The sequence below is a fragment of the Neolamprologus brichardi genome, chromosome 16 (assembly GCF_056152115.1).
Source record: "Neolamprologus brichardi isolate AB-2024 chromosome 16, ASM5615211v1, whole genome shotgun sequence".
NCBI lineage: Eukaryota > Metazoa > Chordata > Actinopteri > Cichliformes > Cichlidae > Neolamprologus > Neolamprologus brichardi.
In genome coordinates this window covers 33,987,977-34,011,853 of record NC_142119.1, presented here as the reverse complement: position 1 = coordinate 34,011,853, position 23,877 = coordinate 33,987,977, and the positions used below count along the sequence as shown (strand labels likewise).

At 42.2% G+C, this 23,877-nt stretch overlaps 1 protein-coding gene across 2 annotated transcripts in view; it reads right to left on the bottom strand.

The window, feature by feature from the left end:
* Window positions 1-15,257, bottom strand: part of klf7b (Kruppel like factor 7b) — a 73,460-nt gene extending 58,203 nt beyond the window's left edge. For both annotated transcript variants that reach the window (XR_437200.3, XM_006799151.3), the window contains exon 1: window positions 14,763-15,257. Coding sequence is in view for 1 of the 2 variants with exons in the window: in XM_006799151.3 (XP_006799214.1) it covers window positions 14,763-14,864 (102 nt within the window). In the remaining variant the exon portion in view is untranslated. The remainder of the gene's footprint in view (window positions 1-14,762) is intronic.
* Window positions 15,258-23,877: the final 8,620 nt, after the last annotated feature.

Sequence of the window (23,877 nt, the reverse complement as noted above, 5' to 3'; positions counted from 1 at the left end):
TATTAGTTTTAATCTTTTAACTTTATGCATCAAGCAAAAATTTAATTATCTGCAACATTCTCTGACTGGAAGAAATTTGTTTAACATTTAAACCTATTTTCTGCACATTCCAGCACATAAAATAAAATATTTTGTGTGTTTACACTCAGTCTTTCAAATAGATGCAAGTAAAACACAGCAGAAAATAAATAAAGTCAAAGACTAGCGGTCCTGTTGCTCTATTTTCACCTGTAAAGCAGGAGTGGGGTAGGCGGAGGGTTACCCTGGTGCAGGTGTGCAGCGGTCAGTGGAAGAATCCGCGAGTTTCTCTGTGAGTTTCCCATTACCTCGTAGCTACTCGGTGCTTGTTTGGAAGTTTAGGGTTTTTTTCGCTGTAAAAAGAAGTTTTCTTCCCACGCACAACGGACACTAATGTTTTTGTCACTTTTTATGGAATCAAACTCAAAGTAAGGTCAGTACTTCCACGCTTTAAACGCTGCACGCTCATACTCTCTCTGCACTCGATATATGATCCATTGTTGATCTGCACACAGCTGTTGTCACGAACGTCGCACTCGCTTACGTCACTGTCATGAGACATTCTCGCAAAAAAATCCCGGTTTTAGTAAGGCAGTAACGCAGCGTTCCTACGGGAAAGTAACAGTAATCTAATTACCGTTTTTGCAATAGTAATCCCTTACTTTACTCGTTACTTGAAAAAAGTAATCGGATTACAGTAACGCGTTACAAGTAACGTTACAAGTAACGCGTTACTGCCCATCTCTGGTCCCTACCCTCACCTATTGCCACGAGCTGTGGGTAGTGACCGAAAGAACGAGATCGCGGATACAAGCTGCGGAAATGAGCTTCCTCCGAAGGGTGGCTGGCCTCTCCCTTAGAGATAGGGTGAGAAGTTCGGCCATCCGGGAGGGGCTCAGAGTAGAGGCGCTGCTGCTCCACATTGAAAGGAGCCAGCTGAGGTGGTTTGGGCATCTGACAAGGATGCCTCCTGGGCGCCTCCTGGGTGAGGTGTTCCGGGCATGTCCCACCGGGAGGAGGCCCCGGGGCAGACCCAGGACACGCTGGAGAGATTATATCTCTCGGCTGGCCTGGGAACGCCTTGGTGTTCCCCCGGATAAGCTGGAGGAGGTGGCTGGGGAGAGGGAGGTCTGGGCCTCTCTGCTTAGGCTGCTGCCCCCGCGACCCGGCCTCGGATAAAGCGGATGAAGATGGATGGATATATGTTGTTAATCTGGACTAAAAGTTGCCCTGCTATAAATGTGCTAATCATATATACTATTTTAGTGATTTTTGCCAGCCACCCTCATATGCAGCAAACAAATGTCAATCACTCAAGAGATATGTGATGAACTCTAATGTGTTCTGGTGAAACCCAAACAAGAAGATGTCGGGAATAATCTGTCTTTAACCAACCGAGGTGGTTGTTGCAAAGGACTTTCCTTCAAATGTCAACAGCTGGATGAACCTGCACATGTGCATTATTCTCAAACATTTAGTTTTTTTGCTAGTCTGTCTCAGGATGGTGCCCTTTGACCTTGAACATAAGTGGTCAGCTGGGTACCTTAAAGACACGTGACTGACAAAGGTGTAAATGGCCATGGATCGCAGCCGTCTACTTGTGAAAAGAAGCAAACAAGTGTTGATATGGTCCATAAGTTGACACTGATGTGTAGTCAGGCCAATGCACCGGTGTAGGTGGGATTTGGGGTGTGCAGAGAAGTGAAGTAAAATCAATAGGAATAACAGCAATTCATGGTCTCCGTGTAAAATAAAAAGACTGCACACTCTTCTTTCTTCTGCTGTTATTGCTCCTCCATTGTTCCAGCTGTTTCATGCCTCAGTGTCAGATAAAACAATTCGACTTGCTGGAGTACACATATTCACAGCTGGAGCCAAATGGCCATCTCTGATGATCTTTTGAGTAACTGAGAGTGCGTAAAAACGTCTCGTCAATGCCAGAGTTCTTCGAGCTGCTCGGAAGGCAACAGCGACTCAAATAGCAACTTGTTACAAGCAACACTTAACATGTCAAACTTTGAAGAAGATGGACTATAGCAGCAAAAGACCACACCAGGTGCCACTCCTGGTAGCTAAGAACAAGAAACTGAGGTTACGATTCTTAAAAACTTAAAAACAAAAACTGGGTAAAACCTGACGAGCCTTGAAATAATGGATCCATCCTGTCGTGTATCAATGGTTCAAGTGTTGCTGGTCTCATCTAGAGCAGGGCGATATGACCTAAAATATTTATCACGATATATATTTGAAAATTTGCGATAACGATATAACTGACGATAGACAAAATACTTTACAACTCCACAACTTTATTAGTGCAAAAAAACCCATCAATGTATTTTCATTTAAACAAGCAGCTGTTTTTTATGTGCATTAAAGTTACATAAAAATGTAACAGTGCAAATTCCTTGCTGACAGTTTAACCAAAAGGCATTTCCAGTGGAAACTGGCCGACATATCCTCAGCATAACCATGTATAATATCCACAAAACTTAAAAAGAGGTCATACACACACAATACGGTAATATTATGTTGAAGCACAGTACGTATCACTCCGCGAGGCTCCGCCTACGATAGCCGTAATGCTCCGTCAATCCATCAAGCGGTGCGGGTTCGTAGCTTAGCAAAGTCGTACTGAAACATTTGACAGATTTTCGAGCGCCGTGTACATAAAATCGTTTCGAAGTCAGTAAACACAACCAGAGTTCATACATAAGGCACACGGGATTATAAGGGGCACTGTCGACTTTCAGAAAAATCAAAGGATTGATTTTAAGTGTGCCGTATTTTCCAAACAACACGGTAATAACGACGGCCCGCTAGCATGCTCTACCAAAAATAGTGCTTTGTTGTGTATCTGACGGACGAAAGCTAAACCAGTTCCACCACTGAAGTTGCAGCATTTTTACAAACCAGTTCTGGTTCATCCGTTTCATTTAACGATCCACTTTCGCTCTTCTCATTCTCCATCGCCGTCATGCTTTTTCCGCCATGTGCGTATAAAAACAAAGGCACTGCGCATGTGCGTTTTACCCATATTCTATCACGATATTTCATTTTCTTATCGTTGCCCAACATTTGGAACATTTTGGGCCCAAAGTGAGAATTCTTTTCTTACATAACTTCATGAATTGTTCGGTTTTTTTAACTAACAGACTGAGTTACAATTTAATAAAAAATCTACTGGCACATTTGAAAGCCATAGTTTGGTCTTCACTCTATTATATGAAATCTTTGTGAAATCAATGGCGATGCATGCGTGTGTAAGTCCTTCCTGGATGGTGTACTGCCAGCTGTTGGCCTTGGCAAGCTAGCACACACATACACTCATTTCCTCAGCCACTGTCAACATCCTCTGCACACCACGAATGATGTCATTGCCCAAACGCAAACACACACTCACTGCATGTGAGCACTCAGGTGGCTGATGGTTAAGTACAAACTAAAGGCTAGAAACTAAAAAGAAATGAAAAGCTTGCAAAGCTTAGCAAATCTGGAAAATAGTGCCATGCAGTTAAAAGTAAAAATTTACATTTTGTGCATTTATTGGCTAAAATAAAAGGGAGACTCCCAGAAAATCACATTATAAAAGAGCTGCAGCAGCACTTCTGGAACATCGTGACATTTCAGTGCACGAAAGATGTTTCTGGCCAAACACGGCATGTTTTTGTTAGCTATCCTTTTTGGGATTTCTACCAATGTTCCACTTTTGTAGTAATAAATGGGGGGAAGAGGAAGCTGGCCTTACAGTGTCATTGTTTATTTGGAAAAATTGGTTTCTGTCTGCCTTTATATGACAACTTGATCAACTTTTCCACCTCGGTCCAGCGAGGCAAGTGAGGCATTTCCTCGAATTCCTAGCATCGCACTTCCATTTTAAATGTGCAAATTCAAAATGTGCATAAACAAAGAGGCGTCTGGAAGACAACGGGGGGAGCAGTAAAGGAGGGAGGTAGGCAGAGAGAGAGAAAGAGAGATGGCTGAGTAGAGAATAAGAGGCCTGGATGGATGCCAGGTCACAAGTCTTTATCCCTGAGCCAATTGGTCTGCAAACACTAGCTCAGCAGGATGTGGAGACACAAACACACAATACAACACACCTGTGTGTGTGTGTGTGAGAGTGCGTCTCACCCGAGCTCAGCCTGTGATCACCACGAGGACTTCTCTTAATAAAAGCGGATAAAATCAGACACTCCTGGGTTTTTTTATTTTCCAATAACGTCCTGAATACAAGTTGTTTATCTACAAACTCCATTCTGAAAGCAGAAAGGAGAGAAGCTAATAAACAGACCTGCTTACTGTAATTATTGTGATACACTGTATCCTGTAATCCATTTAAACATCTGACAGAAAGAGCTGCTTTGCAATTAAACTGACATATTTTTCTAATGTAAAAATCTGCTTATTTTAAAGATAACAGCGCTGTCAGTGACTGAGGATGGAGTCATAAACTTTTCAGGTGTCAAATCAAGCTGCACGATCTGATATCCTCGTGTTGGTGTTGTTCCCAGATCATCATACTAAAGGTTGTTCCAGGATCAACATTGCAAGTGACCAATCAGAATGTTGTGATGTCATACTTTTGCGACTTCGGGAAAAACCGGCGTAAAACAAAAAACTGTACTTAAGCTGCGAGAAACCGCCTTTGTCCGCCGATCAACGGACCCTAACCCTTTAATAAACGCTAAGCAGAACTGATATTGTCCTTGCAACATTGGAATTTCATAAATGCACGAATGGGTTGGTGCGCAAAAGAATAACGTCACAATAATGTGATTGGTCACTTGCAATGTTGAACCTGGAACAACATTTTCATGATGATCTGGGAACAACACCAACACGACAATATCAGATCATCCAATCAAGCTATAATTCAAAGAAGGCGATGGGAACCAGACACAACATCATCAGTTATTTCGATGGGGTCTATTTAAATAAACAGCTTCTGATTTTTTTTTGTTTTTGTTTCTTTTTAGTTCTGATGTCCTGCAGAACACAATTATATAGAATTTAAATGGTTACAAATCGCAGGCTTAGCACCTTCAGTGCTGCAGAGCGTGTTGTTAACTTAGCATCTTAGCACCCAGTCTCCCACTGCTTCCAGTGCTCTCGCCACCAGAGCCGCACGAAACCGATAGCTCTTCAGATCTGAAGGCAGGTAGTGCAGCAGACAAGAACCAATCCTAAAATACCACAAAAAAGCAAGTGGGAAATCGATATATATGCAACACATGACATATAATAGGATGATTCACTACACAATAGCACATTCCCACTGTGTGCTTGAAGCATGAAGATATGAATGGGTAAATCTCCTTGTAAACTGTAGTAATCGCGCTCCATGGTGAATACTGCTGGAGAGTTGCCCTCCATAGAAAACCACTCATCTTGAAAGATCAGGGCTATGGCTTTCACAGTATAAGCTCTCTCCATCACGAGTGCAGTTCATTTGTTCTGCTTTCCTGCCGCGGCAGTCTGACTGCTCACTTTCTTATCTAATCTCTGCCACCATAGACTGAATGCCTTATTCACTTACTGAATTATGGGTTCCCGGGCAAGTGCCTATGTGTGTGTGTGTGTGTCTGTGTGTGTGCGTTTGACTCGAGCGATTTCAAATTATGAGGAAAAGACAATAACTGTGTGTGTTTGGAGCACGATAAAAAAGAAAGTGAATGAATGCAGTGATTAGAGCGGCTCATATTGAAGGCAGAGTTGGCAGCAGCTTCCACACTGTAAGAAGTGGAGCAGCGTGCTTGTGTGTCAATGCCTCTGTTTACTGTTACCAGAGATGGGCAGTAACGCGTTACTGTAATCCGATTACTTTTTTCAAGTAACGAGTAAAATAAGGGATTACTATTGCAAAAACGGTAATTAGATTACCGTTACTTTCCCGTAGGAACGCTGCGTTACTGCGTTACTAAAACTGTGATTTTTTTGCGAGAATGTCTCATGACAGTGACGTAAGCGAGTGCGACGTTGGTGACAACAGCTGTGTGCAGATCAACAATGGATCATATATCGAGTGCAGAGAGAGTATGAGCGTGCAGTGTTTAAAGCGTGGAAGTACTGACCTTACTTTGAGTTTGATTCCATAAAAAGTGACAAAAACATTAGTGTCCGTTGTGCGTGGGAAGAAAACTTCTTTTTACAGCGAAAAAACCCCTAAACTTCCAAACAAGCACCGAGTAGCTACGACGTAATGGGAAACTCACAGAGAAACTCGCGGATTCTTCCACTGACCGCTGCACACCTGCACCAGGGTAAACCTCCGCCTACCTCACTCCTGCTTTACAGGTGAAAATAGAGCAACAGGACCGCTAGTCTTTGACTTTATTTATTTTCTGCTGTGTTTTACTTGCATCTATTTGAACGACTGAGTGTAAACACACAAAAAAAAATTTATGTGCTGGAATGTGCAGAAAATAGGTTTAAATATTAAATAAATTTCTTCCAGTCAGTGAATGTTGCATATAATTAAATTTTTGCTTGATGCATAAAGTTAAAAGATTAAAACTAATAAAACAAGTTTTAAAAAGAGACTTTTTCATTTGATTACATTTTGTATGATGATTATGTAGAAAAAGTAGAATTGGGCTGAAAGATCTATCCCTTTATCACCTATTCAGGTTGTAAATGGTTTTTTAAAAAAGTAACTAAGTAACTAAGTAACTAAGTAATTAATTACTTTTCAAAATAAGTAATCAGTAAAGTAACGGGATTACTTCTTTGGGGAAGTAATCAGTAATTAGTTACTGATTACCTTTTTCAAGTAACTTGACCAACACTGACTGTTACAGCCTTAAATGCTTCTCTGATTTGTGCCGGTCACTGGATTGTAATATCTGCAAGAACTTCCTAATTGTGAATGTGTCAGAATTTCATAGTGGGGTTCATTTTAATCACTGAAAAGTGTCACTTTTTCACCCAAACACACAGCATCATCTATGCCGAGCTACGCACTGTAGGTTTTTTGGAGGACTGCAAACAACTCTTCTGCATAGGCAAATACCTACGCAAACAGACTCAGCCGCTGTACCATAAAGTTCCCGGGTAGTCCAACCCAGCATGCAGAGGGCTGATAGTAAGTCAGCCTAGACTAGTCGCCAGGATGAAAAACGAAGACAAACAGGGCTTCTGCCAATCAGTCTAAGCATGGCAAGTTTCAGTTAGGAATGGAAACACTCGCGTTAACACGAGGAAGTCTGGTGCTTCTAAAAGTTGTAGCTGCAGATGTGAAATATTTCTGACAGCTACAATATCAGCAAAGGTGTCGAAAAAAAAAAGTGTAAGAGATGTATGAAAATTGACAGAAGCACTAACACAATTCAGCTGGAGCGATCGCGTTTTATATATCGTGGAAGTCACAGCTGCTTTTGGTTTAATTTCCAGTAACACAATCTTCCATCACAGAAGAATTCTGGTCGGGTCCACTGGAACTGGAAGAGTGTACACTGGACCTACTGGTGACACAAGGCTCACTGGTGCACGTGAGGAGTGAAGGCTGTACCGACCGATTCAAAAGATGAGCTGCTGTAGCTCAAGCTGTCGAAAAAGGTGATGCTGGTTCTGATAGAGAGGCATCAGAATACACAGTGGATCACAGTTTGTTGCTTATGGGGTTGAATAGTCACAGACCAGTCATGATGCCCAAGCTGGCCACTGAAAACGCCAACATTGGGCACTTGAGTGCGTGATCTGATGAATCATGTTTTCTTTTGCATCATATGGAAAGCCGAGAGCAAGTGTGTTTCTTTCCTGGGACCAGGACACAGTGTAGAAAGAAGGCAAGCAGGCAGAGGCAGTGTGATACTTTGGGCAATATTCTGCTGGGAATCGTTGGGTCCTGCCAACCATGTGGGTGTTACTTTGACATGTACCACATACCTAAGCATTTCTGCAGACCATGCACCTAGGGCTGTTCAATATAACGATATATATCGGATTCAATTCAATTCAATTCAATTCAATTTTATTTATATAGCGCCAAATCACAACAAAAGTCGCCTCAAGGCGCTTCATAGATACAGAGAAAAACCCAACAATCATATGACCCCCTATGAGCAGCACTTTGGCGACAGTGGGAAGGAAAAACTCCCTTTTAACAGGAAGAAACCTCCGGCAGAACCAGGCTCAGGGAGGGGCGGAGCCATCTGCTGCGACCGGTTGGGGTGAGATATAAAAACGTCTATCGTTTCATGTTATGCTATTATTTTGTTTCGTGGTGTCGCAAAATAAACTGTTTATGGCAATATTTTTTCATGGTTTTGATGGTCACTGTAGTGGTTATATTAATTTCTTAAAGTTCTCTCTTTCTCTTATATTTAATATAATATAGCCTGTTTTTATGCGTTGTCGTTAGCAACAACGACGGTAACAGCATCACGTGCCTGCTTGTTTATGTTCCACATAAACCTTTCACAATAAAGCTCAAGATCCTGTTGAGACTTTTCAAAATAAACGGAATCACGTGAAAGAGCAGATTATTTACGGATGAGAAGTAAAAAAGACGCCAGGTGCTAAAAAATAAACCTTAGACTCAAACGTTAGAACAGGCTTTTCCCCGCAGCACGCCGTGTAATAAATACTCACAAAGAAAACGGCGGCCGTTACAACTTATGTCTAAAAATGTATCGTTTCATACATCGGTTAAAACACTCGACTCCAGCTACATGACGCGCAGCTGGAAACACTTCACGCAAGTCAAGCTGCCCGAGATTCACAGAATTTACAGAAAATGTTACATTTTTGTGATTTATGTCGTTATCGGGACGATAGAATTCTTATATCGGGATATGAGATTTTGGTCATATCGCACAGCCCTACATGTACCCCTGTCATTCCATGAAGACTACTGTTGAAAGCTAATTATAATGTACCTGGATAATGCACCTGCCACAAAGCAGAAATGTTTTAGGAATGACTTTGAGGTGTTGACTTGGCATTCAATTGGCAATTTCAAGATTTCAGTCCAATCGAGCGTCTGTGGGATGTGCTGGACAAACTAGTCCGATTCACGAAGCCTCAACCTCACAACTTACAGGACTCAAAGAATCTGTTGCTAACATTTTGGTGTACCACAGCACACCTTCACTGGTCTAGTGGAGTCCATGCCTTACAGAGTCTGAGGTGTTTTGGCAGCAAAAAGGGGGACTAACACAATGTTAGGCACGTGATCATAATGTCTGATCTGTTTCCCTCTAGGCTAAAGGATGGATGCTGTATGAACAGCAAAACACTGTCCGGTTAAGATGTGTTAATAAGTAAGCATAGCCTAAAAAGAGAAAAAGAGCTGAAAGGGATGAACTGTAAGGATAAAAGAACATTAACTAATATTATGCATTAAAAGCTGTAACCAAGACATCACAATTTTTATTCTTCATCTCTGCCTCTCTTCCACAGCACGTCTCCCTCCTCTAACTCCCCCAGCCGGTTATTAGAGATGACTGTCTCTTCCTGAACCTGGGTCTGCTAGAGCAGCGGTCCCCAACCCCCGGGCCTCGGACCGGTACCGGGCCGCGAGAGTTGAGGCTCAGGTCTGAAATGTATGGTTTTCAGGGTTTTTATCGGTTTTCAGCGTTATTTTGTTATCGTTTTTATCGTTAACTCGGTTTTCCTGGGTCTTTTCACGTGTGTTATGAATAATTTTTCTTTTTTTCGGTACCGGTACTAGTTTTGTTTTGTTGTATTTATCCGCGAAACCTTAAAGGCCGGTCCATGAAAATATTGTCGGGCATAAACCGGTCCGTGGCGCAAAAAAGGTTGGAGACCGCTGTGCTAGAGGCTTCTTCCTGTTAAACGGGAGTTCTTCCTTCCCACTGTCACCAAGTGCTTACTCATAGGGGCTCATCAATGTATCTGTATTATTCTAAAGTCTTTATCTTACAATATAAAGCATCTTGCGGTGACTGTTCTTGTCATTTGTCGCTATATAAATAAAACTGAATTGAATAAAACTTATCAATTCAGTTTTAAGTGGCTTTGTTTAAAAAGTTGATTTTCCGACATTTGAATCAAGCCACAGATAAATTTCTCTGTTCTGTTGTCTCTTTCTTTTTCTCTTCATTCCTTTGTTTTGTTTCCTCACTCATCTTCTTTTTGCGACCATGAGGAAGCAGCTGTGTTACACATACAATTACATAACTGTGTGTGTCTGCATTAACACATGCCAGGAAATGACACAAGCAAAAAGAAGATGAGAGCAGAAAGGCGATGGACAAACATCTTCTCTTCTCTCTGACTAACTTTCATCTGCCTTTATTCACTTTATCTGTCTTCTGGTGTCTCTCTCACTCCGTGTCTCGCTGCCCCTCCGTCCCCTCCATTCTTTCCTCCACCGCCACATACAGAGTTACTGGGCTGTGAAATGTGAAAAACTGCAGCATGCATGGCAATTCATTATCTTGTCAAACTTCCCCGGGCCTGCCCAGAGCCACGGGCAGACACAGAGAGACGAGAATGGGAGTGAGAAAGAGACATAGACAGAAAAAGGGGTTCATGTAATGGTCCATGCAGTAGGTTAACAGGTTACCAAGAAGATGAGGAGAAAGACAAGTTTTCGAGCCGAGTCGGTCAATTATTACTAGCGTGAGTTTTGATGTTCACGAGGCAAGCAACGTTTAGATTTCTGAGGATTCATTTTGAAAAGGCACCGACCGATTGGCCAGAGCTATGTTTCATGGTTAAGTCTACACACACATAGGCACAACACTGGCAGACAGCAGCCCTGAAAAAGATACAGGGTTGTAGGCTGGCCTAATGGAGACACTGTATCTCAGTGACACTGAGCTTGCTGGGCCAGCATAGTGCTGTAATGGTACCACAGCAAATAAATCAATCAGCCTGAAAGGAATTATGGACACACAGAGCATGTAAACTAAGGGACGAGACGAGAAAGAGACCGTGCGAGTCGGCCAGTTAAAAGCACCGTTGTGCGTTGGAATAGGCTCGACACCTGCAAAGATTGTCGACATAGCGTATTAGACTGTAAGCGCAGATTTACAGTAACCACATGAAACCTAAACGTCTGCTCCAAGGTTCAGTTTCGTCGTCCATTTTCCCCCTCATTCATCAGATTTTGGTGTAGCCTTGCTTTGAAATAAATGGATTACATCTAATTGGGGAGCCTGCATTTGCTATTTGATCCTTGAGCCACTCGGCACACACTCACAAATCCCCAAAGCCCATCACATCATCCCAAACCTGCAAAGATGCAGCAATTACACACAGACCATGGGCTCAATACTGTCGGAGGCACTAAGGCGGATAGGCAGGAGAGAGAGCGAGAGTGTGTTTTCCACATGTTTAGCCGTGATGCAAAAAGCCTGATAAAAGAGGCCTGTATGAGGAAACAAAGACCAGGAACAGGGACAGTCAGGAAAGATAAATGACATCCACAAATCTGCTTCCTTGTGTGTGTTGTTTGCCTGAGTGTGTGTCTGTGCGTGTGTGTTGTTCCGTCCATCTGACAGCAAACGGCCAATTACTGTCGAAAGTGGCGGGATGAGTCCTGCCAGACCACAGCTTTCCATTAGTGCATGCCAGCCAAGCGTGTGTGTGTGTGTGTGTGTGTGTGTGATGGAGTGAATAAGGGGATAGAAGAAGACAGAAGGAACAAGAGTAGGAAAAAAAAACGTGGGTGTGCCTGGTTTGTGTGTGTGTCTGTTTGTCTTTCTCCCCTCTGCGTCGCCACTTGTGCAGATAAATTCGACAAAAACACATTTACATTTTTTTTCCACCTCTTTCGAAGCTTCGGCCTTCCATCCATAATCACCCAGCGCTTTCCACAACGAAAACTGAGTTTTCAATCAAAAACGCTCCCTCTGATGAAAATGAACTCTCACACAGCTGTTTGTACGGCTAAACAGCCGCAGGGTGAGTAAATAAATTCTTAATATTTTGGATGCTGTTTGAATGTCTTACCTGGAGGCATAAAATAGTATTTGCAATTGTTTCTGTGTGTTGCTAGCATAGCTTAGCACCAACACTGTGAGCAGGTGAAAACTGCTAGCTTCCACCCAAAAAAAAGCTTGACGTTAGCCTTCTTTTCATTTAAAATGTTCCTACTAAGAAAACAACAGCAACTGCTTTGCACGTTAAAAAGTAGCTCTAAGCTATGTAGCTTGCTATTTGCTCATTAGCTACAAGAGACTTCAGTATTTAAAGCTAATGAGACATGTACATGTTGTAACTTTGATAACCTTAAGTATTGGTGATAGGCTAGGCTAAGCATGTTTGGAACAATCACTGCAAAAAAAAGAAAGAAAACCTACTGATTAATTTACATGTTATTACTAACCAGTCCTGCTGATTGGCAGGAAGTAGCTCAAAGCTAACTAGCCATAACAGGAGCGAGCTAATTAGAAGAGCCTGCTTTAGACTGGCTCAGTAATACTGTAGATATGAAGTGGCTGACCTACGAAAGGCTTTGAGTCTGCTACACGTCTTGTAAGCTAAGTAATGAATGACTACATTTCTGTTGCATTTAGCATCAAGTTAGCGCTTCTGTCTTGGAAAAGCTTTAAAAAAAATCTCTTGATTACCCTAATTAACCTGATTACTGTGTGCATTACCTTGCACGTACAGTTAAGGACTTTCCTATGCTCAGTTTGTGACACAAGAATGAACTATGATTTTTGGTATGAAGACACCACATACACTTCAATGGCAAAGAACAACAACCAGTACAAATTTTACCCCAGTGTGAAGTACAGTGGGGGGGTAAAACTGCTCAGCAGAGGGCAGCGTCAGCTCTTTTTGTGTGGCAACTATTTTATTTACCTAGATGGTATTGCTTTTGTTGCTGTGGAGTAGCTCTGCGTGTGTGTGTGTGTTTTATGTATGCATTAACCTTTATCTTTTATTTTTGGCACAGATATCCAAGCAAATATTTGCAAGAAAATCAATAACTCAGGTGTCCAAGACACGATGTCCTTGATAGCAAACAGGAATAAAGACTGCTCCAACTCACCAGACTAGTCCTAATTAGTTTTCCTCCTCAACACTCTTAATCAATTAACATATAACAGACAGAAAAAATAGGTTACTGTGGCTGAAAGTGTGTGCTGTTTGCACTAAAAATAGGATGAGACATTGTGAATTTGTGTCAGTAAGACAGTCATAGAGGAGAACCGCAGTTTGGGCTTTATTCAGCACCGTGGGAATTATCATGGTTCTACTACTCAAATACATGAAACAGAGCAATCCAGCGTTGTCGGAGTGGACTGTGCCATGCAGGGGTCCACTGGGGGATTTTTGATGGACTGATTTACTGAACATTAGATTTCATATAAAGGCACCCACACACTTATAAGTGTAAGGTGGATTCCAATTAACAGACATTTCCATTTCTCAAGTTCAAGCAGGGAAAACTTAAGTGAAAATATCACCTGTGATTGGTTAGAAAATCATAAAACATGACCCATACGACATACTGTGTTGCTTCGCCTTTTAAACATCGCCTCTGTGTGTGAAACAGAAAAAATGAAAGATGTGGTACATCTGGACCCACAGACCACAAAACTCCGCGCAGAGAAAATCGCGCTTTATCTGTTTCATGCCATTAAAATGAAGATTTTACGTTTGAATAAAAATGTTATAAAATAGTCTGCGGGCTCGCATGAAGGGTCCACTGTATGTTCTATAGAGGGTGACGTGCTTAATGCATAATTCAACAGGATTATCTGCAAACAAACAGTGGCAGATGTGGATATATTATTTAAGATCAAGTCACTTGGTATTAAGCATGTGTCCATTTTCCACAGCTGCCCTCTCTCTCCTCCACTGCGCGTGTTAGTCCAAACATATCTGATCCATCGATCACATCAGCCACACTAAAGCGGCATCACGCTCTCGGATTTAGACACTCAAATGTTCCATCATGGGCTCAGACTGCAAAGACACAAATTTCACTTTCACCTTCACTTCGCGTCTGACCCCGTCAGTTACATCAGTGACAGCCTTCAATTTTGCCCACAGTCTACAACAGCGCAGATCAATCAAGGTTTCCCAGTAAAGTTACCAAAAAAAGGTTAATTTTAAAACTACATAAGAGCGCTCAGACTTTTCAGTCTAGCGTTAAAAACAACACTGGAGTAACTTTAAAAGGGTAAAGCATCCTCATCTGCTTCTCATCTGACAAACTGAGCGTCGATCCCTTTCTCTCTGCCTCGTGGAAAAAAGCTATCATCACCAAAACTACAAGCAAAATTAGACGGAAGCGGCATTTTTCACTTTCAGAGTTTCATCCACAGCATTCAAACGTTGGCACTATGCATATTCTGGATGTGGCCACATGTTTCTCACATTTAAGTTCAAAATCATAGCGGTGGATTTCACGGAGTAATAGCGTCATGCTTCTGCTTTTAAATGGTTAATAAGATGCTTTAATGAAGCCGAAAGTGTGGTTATAGGGAATGAAAGGGATCATTGGTATGACTAGAGGGTTTTTACGCATTTTTGGGGGGATACTGTTTAGCTATTAGTGCGTAAAGCTCCGTGCTTATTCCCCCCACCCGCGCCTGTTTTCCATGCGTGTGCGTGTTTTCTCCTGTCAGCGAACCTCGCCGTGCTCCATGTGAGCAGAGAAAAAAAAAGACGCAACTACACGGGGCTCTCGCTGGCGCTCATGAGCGCTCCGCTGGTGCAAAACACTACAGGCACACGCGGAAAACAGCAACCCAGCGCACGCATCCCAGTTTCTAAGCCCGTCAGTTTCCCGGAAAAGAGGAGAAAAACGCATCGTTTCTGACCTGCTGCCAGTTCTCCTCCAGGGAAGGCATCGCAGAGAAATAACCAGTGTCGTGGACGAGTTGGAGTTCCTGGAAAATACTGTAATTCGCCAACACATCCATGCTCGAAAAAAAAAGAAAAAAAAGAAGTCAGTAAAGAAGTCCAGAATCCAAACGATAGAAACGCACTTCTTCTTTCTTCTCCTCACACTTGACAGATTAAAGAAACAAATTTTAGAAAACAAAAACCCCCAAAAACAAAACAAAAATGTAAAAAAAAAGCCAAATCTGGTGCGGATGAGCGCACCTGAGCACTTTGATGAAAAAAAGAAAAACAAAAAGCTGAGAGGGAAAGAAGAGTTGATAATTTGATCTCTGTCAGTGCTATCCCGTCTCCTCTCCGCTCGCTCTGTCACGCCTCTCTCCTCAGTCCTGGCTTGGGGGGTGCCAGATCTATTTCCGCATTGCCAGATTGCCAATCGGTCTCAGTACAAGCTGCCAGGTTGCCAGGTTTGCTCCTCCAGCAGCAGACTGGACCCCGCTGCAATTCCAAGCGACCGGTGCGAGAGGGGAGGGGAGCAGAGGAGGAGCCACCTGTCAGTCAATTTCATGCGTGACCTTATAAGGTAAATAGGGTTGATGATGTCACTGGCGTCCAATTAAGGAGGCGAGGAGAAAGAGTGAGAGGGGCGGAGCATTCAGGGGATTCAGAGTCGCTATTGGCTGGAGCGGGCTGTCAGTCCGGCTGTAGATGGAAGTGAGGGGTGAGTTATTTTTAGAGGCCTATATAAAAGCGCCAGCATTCCACTCTCAGTTATTACAGACTGCACAAGCAGCGAGGAGAGAAACCACGGAGAGAAGCCGCCGCCGCTGCGAGGAAACAGTGACAAAATAATGTAAGCCGCCCCATGAAACTGCAGAAAGAAGTGGAAGTAGCATGAGTAATGGGATGAGGTGTGAAAATAAAAATGTGTGTGTTTGTTTTTTTCTTTGGTGGTGTGACAGAAGCTTCCATGTGGTTTTCACGTGGCTACACAGAGAGTACTGATACAGAGGGGAGAGCTCAGCGCCATCCACCCACCTGATCAGTTTACATGTTGTTGTTTTTTTAGTTTAAATAAAGCTACATTTTACACATTTTTTCACACAATAAATATAACCTTCACAGTTTAACACCCACTTCTTCAAAAAATAAGTTTGCCTGCACTCTACAGTTCAGTTTCCCTTCCTAAGATATTTTTTGATTGAGTGATTACAAGAGAATATGCAGCTTTTGAAGCACGCGGTGCATCCATACCTCCTCTATAAGTCTCACCTGTGCAACATCAGGAACATAAGACTGGATGAGACTCCATAAAACCATTATGCAAACCTCTTCACCCAGCTGCAGCCATTGCTTGCTTTAAATATTATTCAGTATGCAGTATTCTGATTGGCTTCAGGTGAACCTGAGGCCACTCCTCCACCAAATTGTTCTAGTTGGGTCTGAATAGTGCAAATTATATGTAAATAACCTCTGAAACAATATGCTGGAGCCAGTAGTACCCTGTGGAGAGATAGATTTAGAGCAGGGGTGTCAAACTCAAATACACAGTGGGCCAAAATTCAAAACTGGAACAAAGTCGCGGGCTAACGTTAATATTTATTGAAAAAAAAATCTTCCTCCAGATATAAGAATGAATCTTTTCTTATGGACTCAAACAAGTTTTGCTGAAAAACTGAATATGGAACAAGCAAAGCTTAATACTAAACAATATATATATTAGCCGTATAATACCAGTAGGCCAGCTCTGATAGTAATAATAATAATTTGGTATGGCTTCGCGGGCCAAATGTAATTAGGCTGCGGGCCAAATTTGGCCCACGGGCCAGAGTTTGACACCTATGATTTAGAGAAATCAAACCAAATTTGCTAAATAAAATAGAGACTTGTTTAAAATAAACGTAATATTCATAAAAATGAGCCGTGAAGGCTCTGAAAGCATCATTTTGTTAATATTAGGGCTTAGAGAGAAAAAAAAACAATCAAATATAAATCGCTTTTTACTGTTTCTGTGTCTAATGTTCATTGTGATCTATTTGATATGACTAACTTTTTTTATTATTACTATTGAAAACTGAAGTAACTGTCTGTCTTCAGGCTTCAGGATCCGACAGACAGGATCCGCTTGACTTGTTAAAGGCTTTTAAAGGATCAGATGGCAGAAATAATTTCCACGCTCTGAAAGTGTTTGATGGGGAGCACCGTTTTATAAAACCACTATGGGCAGTTTTTCTCACAGGATGATTGGATCTTTTGTCACATCCTTCCTCTTGTCTCTGCTTAATTTCTTTCTTTGTTTTTCCATCACTTACCTCCCGTCAGTTCCTCTGCTTCTCTTCCACTTTACTTCTTCTCTAGCTACTGTGACAAATGAGAGTAACTGCTGGCAGTGGCGGATCTAGAAAATTTGGTGCAAAGGAGGGCCAAGATGTCTAGGGAGGGTGGCACATACCAACTTCAGAGAAGTATGTAAAAATCCCCCATATGTAAATGTAGGCAATAAAATATCCACAAAAACACTTTTATAACAAATAAGCAATTAGTTTTCACAAGTATTTTAACTTTAAAGAGGGGGCTTTACTGGAGGGGCAGTAGCCCCCCCTTACCCCCCCTGTAGAGTCACCCCTGACTGGAGGGGCAGTTGCCCCCCCTGCCCCCCTGTAGAGTCACCCCTGACTGGAGGGGCAGTTGCCCCCCCTGCCCCCCTGTAGAGTCACCCCTGACTGCATGTAAATGTGACAAATTGATAATCAGCCTTAATAAATAACGCTGAGGTCACTAAAGTTCAGAGATTTGAAACATGGATGGAAAGATTGGTGATAAAGAAGGAGTCATGAATGATCTGAAACTGACGGGCAGTGTGCTGAAACAAGAACATCATGCAAAGTCACTTGAACGTGTTCATCTAAGTCATGGTAGGACAGAATAGTGCAAAATCGAAATGCCAGTAGAGCAGGTTATTTTCCACTAAATTGATTTCATGCTCATCCCACAGCTAAATGAGTGAAGGGCCAGATCAAATCTTCCTGAAATAAGCCTAGATTGCTTCCACCTGTTCTCTTATGTAACAGCCACATAGTGAGGATTTACGTGGCGTCCAGTTAACGCTTGCCTTGTGCGCTTGTGCGTCTTCTTGCTCCGTCCCCGCTTCTTCTCCGCGTGTCTCATCTCTGGAGACCTGCGGCTCGTCTCGGAGGAATATGAGGGCCAGATGGCTTCTAGATCAGCTGTTTCAGGACACTTTCCCCATTGATTTTCACAGCTCTGTCTGCCGCTGAAGGAAGAGAGGAAAGAGGAAGGAGCAGGAGTCAGAGAGCAGGGGTCTGGGGGTGGAGGAGTATGGATCAATATTCTACTGAACCTCTATAAGATGCTCTCAGAAGATTTGCATGCAATTAAACAACAGAATAAAAGAATCATTATCATGTTTACTTTGAATAACTTCCACTCAATGCTGCTTTCACCCCATCTGCTGCCTGTACTGTTACCATTAAAGTTACAGCTGCACTTTGCTTTCTTCTTCTGTTGTTGTAAAAAAAGATGGAGAACAACAGAAAACAGGAAAATAAAAGAAATGGAAAATGATAAGAATAAAAAATGAAAAAAAAAGAGATTTTTTTCATTTAGTGGTGAGATGAGTCTAAGTGGTTACATGTTTTCAGTTTCTGGCTAAAATTACCAAGCTCCATAAGAGGAGAAAACAAAGGGAAAAACAGAGAGAAAGTGTGTGTGTGTGTGTGTGTGTGTGGGCTGCATTTTTGCCTACACACAGCTACACAGAATCTGGGCATTGCTTCCTAGATCCTCACACACTCAGTGTTGTAATCTTATTATTGTGTTGTGTTGTTTTGGCAAAAAATGTTGCAATGAGAGGGGAAGGAGAGAAAAAAGGATTGTTTCACTGCACTGGAACTTCATGCTTTCAAAGATGACATTTATAATCCGTACCAGACTTAAATGATTAAAAAATACAGAACTACAAGACTATCAGAGGAGATGAACCTTCTATTGCGAAGTAAGTGTAAAAAAAATTAAACATTTTAAGGTTTTGCATTAGACATTTATGTTCACCTCATATTCATTTTATACCTTTAGAAACTCAGAAAAGCCTCCATGCTGGCAGTTACTTGTGTTTTCACCGGTAAATGTCAGGAGAACCGTCATTGTCCAAAGTTTCTTGTTCTAAAATGTATCGCACAGGAAAGGACTTTTCCTGTCATTCAACGTCTCACTACTGGGAGGATTGTTTTTGGTTTAGGCTACAGTGCCATCTGGGTAGAGCGTGCAGGAGGCAGGACACGCGCTGAACACTTTGTAGTTGTAAATTCAGTAGACTGGCACTAATGTCACAATGGTGCAAATCAACTTTTGTGCTCACACACACCATCGCTGTCAGGTAAGCTCTGAAAGCTCAGAGTGCATCTGTAAAAAAGAAGAAGCAGAAATAATCAAGAAGGTAAAAAATTGATCCAGGGTTTTGATTGGTGCTGAGGCAACAAGAACCTTTTAATTTTCTTTATTGACATTTCATCAATCAAGAGTCTACTGCTGGCTGGCATAAAGCCCCATGCTTTCAGAAGGTATATTTACATGTCTAACACTGTGGTGAGAGGGCCAAAGTGTAGTTTACTTTGCATAGTGAAATCTATAAACTGCAAAAAAAAAAAAAGAAAGAAGGAAAGTCTAAGAAAGATCTAAGAAAAAGAACTGTAGATTTACACAAGTAAGGAAGGCCTCTGGAAGCTGTTTCTAAACATCTCTACGGTCATTAGTTCAACATACTTGACAGTTTGAGTCTGGAAGAACCCAAACTGTCACCCTCAAATGACAGGAAATCGGTTAGGATGCTCAGGAACAATCCAGAAACCACCGAGCCTCAAGCCTGCCATCAATTGGAAACTGCTGGAACACCACCGTCACTCACCGCTGTAAAAGTAAGTTTTATATTTGTATAGGGTGGCTGTAGCCCAGGTTGCTCTGCAATGCATTCACAGGAGTATAAATGTGTGAGAATGTTTGATAGAAAGCAGTTACACATTTAAAAACAGTGCCTGTATGAATAGGTGTGAAGGGGCATGTTGTTCAAAGTGCTTCGGGTGCTCAGGTAGAGTAGAAAAATGCAAGAATCAGTCCATTTATCATTTATGTCACCATGAACTAAGAGAGTGCAGCCCGAGAAAGAAGACTCTGCTTCAAAATCAATACTTTCCAGAAAAGTTTTATTGTCAGACAAAGTTTGGCCACATTGAGAAGAAGTTTATTTGGAAGAATAAAGGTAAGGGTGTCAAACGTAAGGACCCTGTCAAATCCAAGCGCCATGCTTGGATTTGACAGATTTGGTGGCAGCAGAACTGGACCACTGCTCAAAGCAAATAGGATAATAAAGAAAGATGGCTCCCTCCAAATACTTCAACATCACCTCAAACTAGCATCGAACCAAATATTAGTGGAGGTGTTACATTAGAGCCTGCATGTATAATTTTGATCCTGTGTAAATGATAGAAAATCTAAAATAAATTCAAACTTGTTTGTTTTGTTTTATAAAGTCATTAAAGATGCATCCTGTACAATCGTTCCATCCTGGAAACAAACATTTCAAAGAAAACACTTAATGTCCAAAGTTACACTGACATTTATGCTCAGGATTAGTGAAAAGCATTTTTCTATTCTAAGCCCATTTAGGAAGGTACAGAAGAAAAAATGAGAGCTAACATATACTGTAGCTCTCTTCACGACAACACAGACACAGGTCGGTTCTTTGAAACGGGCGTTTATTACTTGGGGCTTCTCTCCTCAGCTTCACCATCACCAGTACGCCGATACGCCATTACGCCAGTACGCCGTGAGAACTGGTCACGAGCGAACAGTACAAACCAATTAGCAACTTTACAGTACACATATTAAGTCCAAACACAAATAAAAAACATTTCTCAAATGACAAATACCTCGTTGGCTGCTTGTCCTGAAAAGAGGTCCTTAAGTCCTTGTATTGCCTTTTCTTTTAGCAAACCTTTAGCTTAAAATCGCTTCATGAGAGACATCTGCTCCCTCGCAGTCCATGCAAAGTCTCGTGTACTCTCGTTAAGGGTATTCTCACGAGACACTAGCTCTTACACTTTACACATGTACATTTCAAATAAAGACATTTCAACACAAACTATATATTCATTAAATTTTGTAACTTATTATAAATCAGTCATCTACATCATGAAAACTACACAGAACATTTTAACAGCATTTACACTCCCACCAAAATCACTCATTGACTTAAAATGAGAGATTTTCCTCAATAAAAATTATAAGGAAGTGATGTGTGAGTGTACATTTAAGTGTAGGTCATTTAGCTTTACGTGTGTTTTAGGTGGCCTCAAGTAATGTAACTACTTTGTGAACAGGCCTCTCAAGGTAAACTGACTTAGTGATTGGTTTTCCCTTATCAAAGGTAGTGTCACTGAGCAGAAGCTTTAGCTTTCGCACCTTGCCATCTGCGCTGGGCAGGGCTTCCACAACCCTTGCAAGCTTCCACTGGTTTCTTGGTGCACTGTCATCCTTTAATATTACAATGTCATCCGCTTGCAAGTTTCGTGACACCTTCTGCCATTTCTGTCGTTGTTGGAGGTTTAGCAGGTATTCTCGTTTCCATCGTTGCCAAAATTCATTGGCCAAAAACTGCACTCTTCTCCACCTTTTGTGCAGATAGAGGTCTTCTTTGCAGAATTGTCCAGGGGGTGGCAGAATTACAGATGATTTCATGGTTAGAATGTGGTTGGGAGTGAGGGGTTCTGGACCAGTAGGATCGTGAAGATGCTCGACACTTAGTGGCCTGCTGTTGATTATGGTCATTGTTTCATACAGAAACGTTCTTAGAGTTGTGGTGTCAAGTCTGCTGGCGGACTTGTCGAGCATAGCTATCAGGATGCTTCGGATTGTTCGAATCTGGCGTTCCCAAACTCCTCCCATATGACTAGCTGATGGGACATTCAGCACAAATTCACAACCAAGCGCCCTTGTACGGTCTTGATCCATTCCTTCAAGCAATTCAGAAAGCTCCTTTCTAGCACCAACAAAGTTTGTCCCTCTATCACATCTTAGCTGGCGCACGGGTCCTCGAATAGCTATGAATGATCGAAGTGCATTCATGAATGCGTCTGTTGTCAAATCGTCAAGGGTTTCTATGTGAACTGCTCTAGAACATAGGCAGGTGAATAACAATCCGTATCGTTTCAACTCTCTCCTTCCTTCCTTCACAATAAAGGGGCCAAAACAATCAAGCCCACAATAAGTAAAGGGGGGAGATGTCTCAATTCTCTCTCCTGGTAGATTTGCCATTTGTTGAACCTCAGTTGTTCTTCTGTATCGTCTACATTTTACACACTTGTAAATGTGTGAGGAGACCACACTTCCACATCCTAGGACCCATATTCCGTTTGCGCGCAACTCATTCATGGTCATGCCCCTTCCTTGATGGTGTATGCGCTCATGATGATGTTTGACCAGCAGAGCTGACACATGAGATTTTTTCGGAAGAATCGCAGGATGCTTTACATCATGGTGTAAGGCTGACTGAGACAGCCGTCCTCCCACCCTAAGAACATTGGTTTCGTCCAGGAAAGCATTCAGCTGGCGTAGCCTGTTGTGCCTGCTCAAAGTGTGTTCCTTCTTGCCTCTTATTTTCTTTATGTCTTCAGCAAACGTGTCTTCTTGTATGAGTTTGATGATGAACATCTCTGCTTCTCTTCGTTCTTCAAGATTAGTCGACTCATTAGTTCTCGACTGAAATCCCTTAAACTCTCTGACAAATCTCTTGAGCCTGGCAATGGCTCTCACCACTCTGGACCAGTCAGAAAATTTAGTTAAACGGTTTACCATTGGATTCTGTTCTCTTGCTTTAACTGCATGAACATGTGCTCTCCGAAGTTCAGGATCAGTAGCCTCAACTTCTCCCACCATTCCCACTTCATGTGGGAGATTTTGCTGCCAAAGGAAGTTGGGTCCTTTCAGCCAGTTAGATTCTTTAATTTGAACTGCAGTCAATCCTCTTGAGGCTCCATCAGCTGGGTTGTCTTCAGAGTTGACATGTCGCCATTGTTCAGGTTTTGTGCTAGATCTTATCCGCTGGATGCGGTTGGCCACGAATGTTTGGAACCTTTTAGCATCATTGTTCACATAGCCAAGGACCACCTTTGAGTCAGTCCAGTAATACTCTTGCACATTTTCAATCTCTAGCTCGCCTCTAATGATATCACCAATGCGGACTGAGGTCACAGCTGAAGATAACTCAAGCCTTGGGATGGTTGTTAGTTTGGTAGGGGCTACTCTTGCTTTCCCCAAGACAAGTGAACAACTTATCTGTCCTGTTTCACTCACTGCTCTAAGGTACGAGCATGCACCATACCCTTTGAAGCTTGCATCAGAAAAGTTGTGAAGCTCATATAGTGAGACTTCACCAAAGTTTGATGGAAGGTAGCTTCTTGGAATCTTTAGAACTGCCAAATGAGGCAGATCTTTGAGCCATGACTCCCATTGTGGCTGGATGTGCTCGGGGAGAGGTTCATCCCAGCTTACCTTGTCTCTACACAGCGTTTGAAGAATCTGTTTGCCGACAAGTAGGAATGGAGCCACGAAACCTAGTGGATCATAGACTGAGGCAACAGTTGAGAGAACCCCTCTCCTTGTCAGTGGGTTTTCTTTTACCACCACCCTGAACTGAAATTCATCCGCCTCAACACACCACTGAACTCCAAGTGCTCGCTCGATATGAAGTTCTCCTAGAGCCATGTTTAGATCTTTGGTGTGAACACATTCTTGTGGTGGAATTGTTGCAATCACACTCTCATCGTTGGATACAAACTTATGTAGCCGTAGATTTCCTGTTTTGCACAGAGCTCTTGATTCCTTTACCAGGCGTATGGCTTCAGCAGTCGACCTTACACTTGTCAGGCCATCATCTACATAGAAGCTTCTTTGGATGAACTTGATGGCTTCTTTGCTGAACTTGCCTTGGCCTTGTGAAGCTAGGTATTTCAGTCCAAAGTTGGAGCAACCGGGGGATGAAGCTGCCCCAAAGAGGTGTACCTTCATCCTGTACACCGA